This window comes from Solanum verrucosum, unplaced genomic scaffold, assembly GCF_900185275.1.
Source record: "Solanum verrucosum unplaced genomic scaffold, falcon-dt-bn FXZP01000023.1, whole genome shotgun sequence".
Taxonomy (NCBI): domain Eukaryota; kingdom Viridiplantae; phylum Streptophyta; class Magnoliopsida; order Solanales; family Solanaceae; genus Solanum; species Solanum verrucosum.
This window is the reverse complement of record NW_026019842.1, coordinates 1,643,119-1,653,598: the sequence shown is the minus strand read 5'-3', so window position 1 is coordinate 1,653,598 and position 10,480 is coordinate 1,643,119. Positions and strand designations below refer to the sequence as shown.

At 39.0% G+C, this 10,480-nt stretch overlaps 1 protein-coding gene across 1 annotated transcript; it reads right to left on the bottom strand.

Moving 5' to 3' along the window:
- Positions 1-233: 233 nt before the first annotated feature.
- LOC125816609 (uncharacterized) lies at positions 234-9,582 on the bottom strand. Its single transcript, XM_049496225.1, has 5 exons — positions 9,298-9,582; positions 5,829-9,227; positions 1,635-1,642; positions 745-1,515; positions 234-528 (listed from the first exon to the last, which is right to left on the bottom strand). The coding sequence occupies exons 1-5, from the start codon at positions 9,580-9,582 to the stop codon at positions 234-236; spliced, it is 4,758 nt and encodes a 1,585-aa protein (XP_049352182.1).
- Positions 9,583-10,480: the final 898 nt, after the last annotated feature.

Genomic DNA, 10,480 nt, shown 5'->3' with positions numbered 1-10,480 from the left:
TTGCATCTGAACTCGTGAGTTTGTTTAATAAGGGCCTGTAGCTTCATTATCTGTGTATTGATGCTCTAATGAGGGTTGGTTTTGTGCCTTATCCAATCCACCAGGAGTTGTGAATCCACCTCCAACAGAACGTTGTTGTATCATAATTCTAAGGACCAGGTCATCCCGAAGATAGCTGTTTCTACTTCAGCTTGGTTGTTAGTACCTTCCCCTAATGGAGTGACAAATGCTATCTACATTTCTTCGTCTTGATCTCTCAAGATACCTCTTGCACCAGTTTTGCCGGGATTACTTAATGCACTGCCGTCTGTGTTGATCTTTACCCACTGATTTGGAGGTTTTATCCATCTAACAAGGGTCACCTTGGTATCATGCTCACATTTTTCCTCAAGTTGAATCAGGTCCCTCCAGTTCGAAGGCCAGCTGATGTGGGGGAAGGTTGTAGTCATGAGCTTATAATTGTCCTTGTAGATTGCATATTTAACTCTACTAACATTGGATTTCTTGCCTCCATATTTCCTAGCACATCTATTTTTCCATAGGTTCCAACAAATAAATATTGGTGTAGCCCGTAATAATAGCCTATGTGCTTCATTATTGTATTTAGCTAACCACTATTGCCTGATGAGTTGGAGTAGGGAGTTGTGGTCTGTGGTGATTCCAGCAGTTGTAGCAAAGCTTTTCCACACGTAGGAAGTAAAGTGTCTATTGTTGAAGGTGTGCTCGATGGTATCCATACCTGACCTGTTATAACAACAAAAACAGTTGGCTGGTTCACTGCCAAAACTGGTTAGTTTCTCGTTAGTTGGAATTTTACCTCTTAAGGTTCTCCACAAAAGAAAAGGAGATTTAAAAGGGATACTCTTGTGCCAAATAAAGGAGTTGAATCGAGTCTTGATCCTCTTCTCCCTTATATCATTCCATGTCAAGGAACAGCTGAATTTGCCATCAGTGTTGAGTTTCCAGATAGCCTGGTCTGGGAGATCTTGCTGAATGTGTAGTTCTGTGGATAGGATGTTGGTTAATTGACAGCTAGGTACCTGTTGGATGAGCATACTCCAATTCCACTGTCCCTCATGCCAAAATTCTGCTACAGTAGTATTGTTTAATCTGTTACTGTCAGCAGAAAACTGAGCAAGGGGTCCAACACCAAGCCAATTATCCCACCAAAAAGAGTAGCTGCCCAAGTTGAGAGTCCATTGAATGTGTGCTTCTACTTTGTGTTTGTTATGCATAAGATATTTCCAAGTCCGAGATTCACCTGTATCCCATTTTTTACTAATAGGATTGGACCTTTTACAATATTTAGCTCTCAAAAAATCTCCCCAAAGTGTTTGTTTGGATCCAAAAATCCACCATTGTTTATATTGAAAGGCCATGCAGTCATCTTTAAGATTCCTCATTCCCACACCCCCCTCATCATATGGAAAACTTAAATTCTTCCATGACGCCCAATGATATTTTTTTCGTCTCGTTCCTCCACCCCCAGAAAAAGTCAGCCATGATGCTTTGTATCTGCTTGAGGACACTAACTGGAGGAGTCACTGCTGACAGAAGGTGAATAGGTAAAGATTGCAACACATGCTTGACCAATATTGCTCTACCACCATAGCTTAATAATCGAGTTTGCCAACCTGTGATCCTGCATAAAAATTTGTTAATTAGATCTGAAAAATAAATGATCCTAGGTCTACCAACAAATAAAGGACAGCCAAGGTAAGTGATATGGCCCTCATTCTGTTTGAAACCAGTGATTCTCTTAATTCTGTCTCTTGTACTATTGAAGGGACAAGAGTGAACCATAAAATGACTTTTTTCTGTGTTAACAAGCTGGCCTGAGGTCTCCTCATATGAATTCAGAGTCTTCATGGTGAGCTTCAGTGTTTTCGGTCGTCCAGAAGTGAAGAGAGTGATATCATCTGCAAAGCTCAAACGATTCATTTGGGGACCTCTGATTTCCAAGGGTTTTTGAGAGAACTTGAGAGAAAATGTGTCTAAGTATGGGAGAGGTGTTTTGGGAAATGTTTTAGAGATGAGAATTGAACTAATGGTATATAGGAAATAATATATACCCTTAGGAAAAATGGTCCAACACTTAGAAAAAAAAAAAGGGTGAACAGTAAAAACGCTCACTGGAAATTGCCTTTCCTGCCGGACAGATTTTACGAAAATGGGCATAACTTCTTCGTCCAAACTCCAAATGAGGTGAAACGAAGTGCGTTAGGTAGCTAACTCAAAGGGCTTTCCATTGATATGTTATTGGCCACCCAATAATTTGTGTGCTAGGAGATATGACCCTCCAAAGTAGACCCTCGAAAAAGGCTTCACTTGGAAATTTCAGATTTTGATACGGTTGCTCTAAAATTTGGGTTAGACCCATTTCCCACTCAATTTGACCCCCTAAACAAGAATATGAAGTCGGATTTTTGAAAAACGAAATGGATTTTTTTAAATATATATATAGCTAAACAAGTTTTTGGTAACTTCCGAAGCACATTTTTAAGAACTTTTTGGGTCATTTCATTAGTGTTTAGGGTTTAGAGCTTATCATTTAGGGTTAATGGTTTTGGGTTTAGCGTTTAGGGTTTAGGGTCTATGGTTTAAGGTTTTGAGTTCCAAGTTTAGGATTTAGGTTATATGGTGTATGGTTTAAGGTTTAGGGTTCCATGTTTAGGATTTAGGGTCTAGGTTTTCCTTTTAATGTTAAGGGTTTAGGGTTTATGGGTTTACGGCTTAGGGTTTAGGATTTAGCTTTTAGAGTTTGGGATTTAGAGTTTAGGGTTTAGTGTTTAGGCTTCAGGGTTTAGAGTTTAGGGTTTAGAGTTTCGGTTTAGGGTTAAGGATTAATGGTTTAGTGTTAGGGTTTAGGTTTTAGGATTTAGGGTTTAAGGTTTAGCGTTTTGGATTTAATATTTAGGGTTTAAGGTTTAGGGTTCGAAGTTTAGGGTTGAGGATTTAGGGTTTTGGTTTAGGGTTTAGGATTAATGGTTTAAGGTTAGGGGTTAGTGTTTAGGTTTTTGGGTTTAAGGTTTAGGTTATTTGGTTGCATGTTTAGGGTTTAGGTTATAAGGTTTAGGTTTAGGGTTTATGATTAATGGTTTAGGGTTAGGGTTTAGTGTTTAGGATTTAGTGTTTAGGGTGTGAAGTTTAGGGTTTATGTTTTGGGTGTAGGATTATTGGTTTACGTTAAGTATTTAGGATTTAGGGTTTATGACTTAGTTATTAGGGTTAAGGGTTTATAGTTTAGATTTTAGGATTTAAGGTTCAGGGTTTAGGGTTTATGGTAGACTTTAGGATTAGGGTTTAGGGTTTAGTGTTTTAGGTGTAGGGTTTAGGGTTTAGAGTTACGGTTTAGGGTTAAGGATTAATGGTTTAGGTTTTATGGTTTTGGGTTTTGGATTTAGTATTTAGGGTTTAAGGTTTAGGGTTTAGGATTTAGGGTTTTGGTTTAGGTTTTAGGAGTAATGGTTTAAGGTTTTGGTTTAGGGTATTTGGTTGCATGTTTAGGGTTTAGGGTATAAGGTTTTGGTTTAGGGTTTATGATTAATGCTTTAGGGTTAGGGTTTAGTGTTTAGGATTTAGTGTTTAGGGTGCGAAGTTTAGGGTTTAGGGTTAGTTTTAGGGTCGAGGGTTTGGGATTTGGGTTTAGGATTTAGGGTTTAGGGTGTAGGGTTTAGAGTTTAGGATTTAGGGTGTAGGGTTAAGGGTTAGGGTTTAGGGTTTAGGGTTAGGGTTTAGGGTTTAGGGGTTAGGGTGACGGTTTAGGAATTAGGATTTAGGGTTTAAGGTTTAGGGTTAGGGTTTAGGGTTTACGGTGATGCTTTAAGAATTAGGATTTAGGTTTTAGGGTTTAGGGTTTAGCATTTACAGTTTAGGGTTTTGGGTTTACGATAAAGTGTTTAGAGTTTAAGGTTTAGTGTTTAGGGTTTAATGTTTATAGTTTAGGGTTTTTGGTTAATGGTTTAGGGTTAGGAATTTGGGTTCCAAGTTTAAGGATTTTCGTTAGGGGTTTAGGATTTAGGTTTTAGGGTTTTGGGTGTAGGGTTGTAGGGTTTAGGATTTAGGGTTTATAGTTTACGAATTATGGTTCCAAGTTAAGGATTTTTGGGTTAGGGTTTAGGGTTTAGGGTTTTGAGATTTGCGTTTAAGGTGCAAAGTTTAGGGTTTAGGGTTAGAGTTTACATTTTAGGGTTTAGGGTTTAAGTCTTAGTGCTTATGGTTAAGGGGTTTAGGGTTTTGGGTTTAAAGTTTAGGGTTAGGGTCTAGGGTTTTAGGGTTTTAGGGTTTAGAGTTTAGGTTTTACGGTTTATGGTGTAAAGTTATGGGTTTTAAGTTTAAGGTTTATGATTTAGGGTTTTGGCTGTAGTGTTAAGGTTTTAGAGTTTAGTGTCTAGGGTTTAAGGTTTAGGGTTAGAGTTTAGGGTTTAGGGTTTAGGGCTTAAGAGTTAAAGTTTAAGATTAATGGTTTAGGGTTTAAGATATACAGTGTATGGTTTACGATTTAGTGTTTAAAGTTTAGAGTTTAGGATTTAGGGTTTAGGGTTAGGGTTTATTGTTTAGCATTTAGTATTTAGGGTTTGGGTTTACAGTGTATGGTTTAGAGTTTTGGATTTAGGTTTTAGGGTTTAGTGTTTAGATTTAGGGATAAGTGTTTAGGATTTAGGGTTTTAGGTTTATGGTTTAGGGTTTATATTTTGGGTGTAGGATTATTGGTTTACGTTAAGTATTTAGGCTTTAGGGCTTAAGGTTTAGGGTTTATTACTTAGTTATTAGGGTTATGGGTTTACGGTTTAGATTTTAGGATTTAGGGTCCAGGGTTTAGGGTTTAGGGTAGAATTTAGGATTAGGGTTTAGGGTTTAGGGTTTAGGGTTTAGTGTTTTAGGTGTAGGGTTTAGGGTTTACAGTTTAGGGGTTAGGGTTTAGGTTTTAGGGTTTAGAGTTCAGGATTAAGGGTTCCAAGTTTAGGGTTCCGGGTTAGATTTTAAGGTTTAGAGTTTTGGGTTTTGTGTTAAGGAGTTTAGGGTTTAGGGGCTAGGGTTTAGGGTTTATGGTTCAGGGTTTAAAGTTTAGGGTTTAAAGTTTAGGGTTTAGAGTTTAGGGTTTAGGGTTTAGGACTAATGGTTTAGGGTTAGGGTTTAGGGTTTAGGGTGCAATATTTAGTGTTTCAGGTTTTGGGTTTAGGTTTTAGGGTTAGGTTGAGGATTTAGGGTTAGAGTTTAAGGTTTAGGGTGTAGGGTTTTTTTTTATTTTTTTTATTTTTTATCTTAACGACCCTTGGAGGGGTCAGGGGCTTAGCAACACCCCCAGGCCTTAGCATAAATAAAGCAAAAATACAAGGAGGGGGACATAAACCTAACCTCCGATCCTATGGTGGTTCAGTAGTTGACTTACCTAAGGTTAATCAACTCTTCACCGTACAAAAGAGATAGACCAAGAAACTAAGCACCTAAGAGAGGACTCCTCTCGATACAAAGCATCTAGGAAACGTAAATAAGGGAGACTCTCCCTTTACAAATGAAAAAACTATACCTATTCAAAAGAGCTATGATTTTCTACCATAGCTAGGTTGAGGAAGTTCGAAGATAACTCAAGGTGGTTCTTTGATCCTTTTGATTTTCCTTCTTCTGAAACTTGCCATTTAAATCATATCTAGGCGATAAAATCCTCTTGCTTCTTTTGGTAGTTGATGAATGTTGAAGTATAGTTCCGGAGTGGTAACCTTGTGGCTATGTTTTGAAAGAGAATCAGCGACAAAGTTGGCTTCTCTTAAGGCGTGCTTGCATGCAAATTCTTGTGTTTGTTCGATGAGGGCCTGTAATTTCATTACCTGTATGTTAATACTCCAATGAGGGTTGGCTTTGTGCATTATCCAATCCACTAGAAGCTGTGAATCCACCTCCAAAATGAGTTTTCTGTATCCTAATTCTAAGGCCCAGGTCATCTCGAAGATGGCTGCTTCTGCTTCAGCCTGATTGTTATTACCTTCCCCCAAGGGAGTGGCAAATGCTAGGACCATCTCTCCAGTTTGATCTCTTAAGATGCCTCCTGCTCCAATTCTGCCGGGATTACTTAGTGCACTGCCATCCGTGTTGATTTTTATCCATTGTTCTGGAGGTTTTATCCACTTGACAGGGGTTACTTTGGTATCATGAATGCATTTTTCCCCTAGTTGGATCAGTTCCCTCCAGTTTGAGGGCCATTTGATTTGAGGGAAATTGGTTGTCATGAGCTTGTAGTTGTCCTTATAAATTGCGTATTTGACTCTGCTGGCATTGGATTGCTTGCCTCCATATTTGTTAGCACATCTATTCTTCCAAAGATTCCAACAAATAAATATTGGTGTAGCTTGTAGTAACAGCCTGTGTGCTTCGTTATTGTATTTGGCTGACCACCATTGCGTGATGAGTTGAGGCAGGGAGCTGTGATCTGTAGTAATTCCAGTAGTTTCAGCAAACCTTCTCCACACATAAGTAGCAAATTGTCCATTGTTGAAGGTGTGCTCTATGGTATCTAGACCAGGCCTGTTACAACAGCAAAAACACGCGACTGGCTCACTGCCAAAACTGTTAAGTTTTTCATTAGTAGGGATTTTACCTCTTAAAATTCTCCACAAAAGAAAAGAAGATTTAAAAGGAATACACTTATGCCAAATGAAAGAGTTAAACTTATTCTTAGTCTTCTTCTCCCTGATTTCATTCCATGCCGATGAGCAGTTGAATTTTCCATCCGTGCTCAATTTCCAAATAGCCTGATCTGGGAGGTCCTGTTGAATGTGAAGTTCTGTGGATAAGATGTTGGCTAGTTGATTGTTAGGGGACTGTTGCAAGAGCAAATTCCAATTCCATTGTCCCTCATGCCAAAATTCTGCCACAGTAGTATTGTTGAACCTCTTACTGTCATTCGAGAACTGGGCAAGAGGGCCAACGCCAAGCCAATTATCCCACCAAAAAGAACAATTGCCCGAGTTGATTCTCCATTGAATGTGCTGTTCAGCTTTATGTTTGTTGTGCATAAGGTGTTTCCATGTTAGAGACTCCCCCGTATCCCATTTCTTACTAATAGGATTGGACCTTTGACAATATTTAGCTTTCAAAAAATCCCCCCAAAGAGTGTGTTTCGATCTGAAAATCCACCATTGTTTATATTGGAAAGCCATACAAACATCCTTGAGGTTCCTCATACCAATACCTCCCTCATCATAAGGAAAGCTTAAATTCTTCCATGACGCCCAATGGTATTTTTTCCTTTCATTCTTCATTCCCCAGAAAAAGTCAGCCATGATACTTTGGATCTGCTTGAGGACCGTAACTGGAGGGGTCACTGCTGATAGTAGATGAATAGGCAGTGACTGCAGCACATTCTTGACTAGTATTGCTTTACCTCCATAGCTCAATAGCTTTGTTTGCCAACCTGTGATTCTGCATAACACTTTATTAATAAGATCAGAAAAATAAGTAATCCTAGGTCTACCAACAAATAGGGGGCAACCAAGGTAGGTAATAGGGCCCTCCTTTTGCTTGAAACCATTGATTCTTTTAATTCTGTCTCTTGTGCTGTTGAAAGCATTGGAGTGGACCATAAAATGGCTCTTGTCTGTGTTAACTAGCTGTCCTGAAGTTTCCTCATAAGAGCTCAGTGTTTGCATAATTAGCTTCAGTGTTCTCTGTCTACCAGAAGTGAACAGAATAATATCATCAGCAAAACTCAAGTGATTCACTTGGGGTCCTCTTAGGTCCATGAAGAAGCCATGATAGTCCGGGTTGTTATGGAGGTTGTTCAAGGATCGAGAAAGGACTTCTGCACCTAAAATAAATAGGGCAGGAGATAAAGGATCACCTTGCTTGAGACCTCTAGTGGATTGGAAGAAACCATGTCTTTTGCCATTGACAATAATAGAATACCAATTGTTAGCCATTATTCTCCAAACTATATCAATAAAGACCTCATCAAATCCCATTTTTCTTAATACTAAGCATATATAGGACCAAGAAACTCTATCATACGCTTTAGCCATATCCAATTTAATGATAACATTGCTCCCAATATTAGGCTTCTTAATCTGATGAATAATTTCTTGTGCCAGCATAATGTTTTCTGAGATACTTCTCCCTTTGACAAATCCAGACTGATTGAGTGAAACCAAATTAGGTAAAATAGGACCAAGTCTAGAGCTCACCAGTTTAGAGATGATCTTGCTAGTGAAATTGCTTAAACTTATGGGCCTGAATTCAGAGAGTTTGTTTGGATTGTTCACCTTAGGGAGGAGAACAATGCAAGAATGAGAAAAATATTTAGGAATCATTTGGCCACAGAAGAAAGCTTGAATTACCCCCAGGAGATCATGCTTGATAATATGCCAACATTTCTGGAGAAAATAGCCATTCATTCCATCAGGACCAGCTGTAGAATTAGGATTCATAGAGAAAACCACTTCCTTCAGCTCATCCATTTTAGGCATGACAGTAAGGCTGTTATTTTGTTCCTGATTGACCATCCGGGGTACACAGTTGATAGCATTCTCATTGATAAATTTGTCCTCTCCTGTAAAAATATTTTGGAAATGGACACAAGCAGCCTCTGCAATGTTGACATCTCCTTGTATCCATTCTCCATCCTCTCTGTGAAGTTTATGAATGAACAATCTTCTTCTCCTTCCTCTTATCAGAGAATGGAAATATTTAGTGTTAGCGTCTCCCTCTTTGAACCATTGTAGTTGAGTTTTTTGTTTCAGAATGGAATCTTCCATTTTCAAAAATCTAATGTAATTTGCATTGAGCTCATGAAGGGTTGTCCTGCTGTCTTCAGTTTGATTATGAATAAGATTCTCTTCAGCAATCCTGACTTTCTCCTCATACTCCTTGACCCTAATGAAAATATCCCCAAATTCCCCTCTGGACCAAGAACTAAGAGTGTTGGACAACCTTTTCAATTTCTGGTGAAATCTCCACATGCTGTTACCCTCTACCGTCCTGTCCCAGCAGGCTTTAACTATATCAAGGAACTTGGGTTGATCAGCCCAGCAGTTGAGAAATTTAAAGTACCTGATGTCCTCCTCTTCCCTAGCAGTCATTTCCAGCAATAAAGGACAGTGGTCTGATCCTACTGATGGTAGTCTGAGGCATTTTTTCCAGCCAAGCATCATTAACCAGAGCTCTGTCCAGTCTCTTCCAGATTCTGTGATGTATACCCCTTTTATTATACCAAGTAAATTTCTGACCACTGAAACCTAAATCCACGAGGCCACATGCTTCAATCACTGCAATGAATTCAAGGCTTTTCCTTATGTTGTAAGGTACCCCTCCCATTTTTTCATCAATGGAAGTAATGACATTGTAATCACCTACGGAACACCATGGATTGGTATTTTCAGCAGAGTGATGCAACATTCTATCCCACAGCGGCCTTCTGAGATGGTCCTTACACTTGGCATACACAAAGGTGGTGGTAAAGTGAGTCTGAAGTTCATTATGAACGATATTACAAGTAATTTGTTGTTCATCCTCCTCTAGTACAACACAATCAATGTCCATATTCCAAAAAAGCCAAATTTTGCCATTGCAATTACTCACCGCATGATCCATAGCTAAATGATTTTTAAAGTTATGAACATGTGTAATGTCTGAAAAAGGTTCTAGGATAGCAATAATAGAGAGATGTTGCATCTTCTTTAGCATTTTGAGTCTTTCCAAAACACCTTGGGTGTTGATCCCCCTCACATTCCATATAAGAATACTAATCATTAAGATGATTTGGAAGTGAAAAGCCTAGTATTTGGTCTGCCAGCAGTGACAGTGTTAATGTCCTGAGTTCTGAAATGGAATATCATGATGTACTCCTCTGGGAGATAGTCCCTGTTCATTAGTAACCTGTTGAATCTCATCTCCAAGGCCTTTCTCAGGACGAGGACTAAATGCTCTAATAAGGAGTTCACTAGTCTCGTCATCCTCATCAGGGTCCTTGAGGGACTGATTATCCACATCTAAGTCATCTTCAGAATTATTTACAGCATATTCATCAAAAAAAGGACCTTTGTTAAGTCGACACTGTTCTGCCCTTTTGTCAGGGGGAATATTAGGAGGGGGGATCATATATTGGGTTTGTAGAGGAGTAATATCCATGCCCAGATGTTCATCTACCATAATAAATTTCTTACAGATCTCCTCATTCAGTTGTTCCCCCTGTTGGTCCCTATCCTGTTGCTGTTTTTGCTTCTTTTTCTCGGCTTCTCTCCTTTTATTGCTAGGTTTATTCTTGCTTTTGGGAGTATTTAGTTGTTTACTCGTACTTGCTTTGGCTCCCATATCCTTTGCCATAGATCCCTTATTTTGTGTACCTGCAGTTCTTACCTCTGTTTGCTGTTTGTCCCTATCATTTTTTGTAGTAATTTGATTCTCGTCCCCCGTTTGTCCTTGTTGCTGCACCTGTTGAAGCCTTGGACTGTGATGTTGGCCTTTAGTGGTAGCAGGAGTTCTAAGGTCC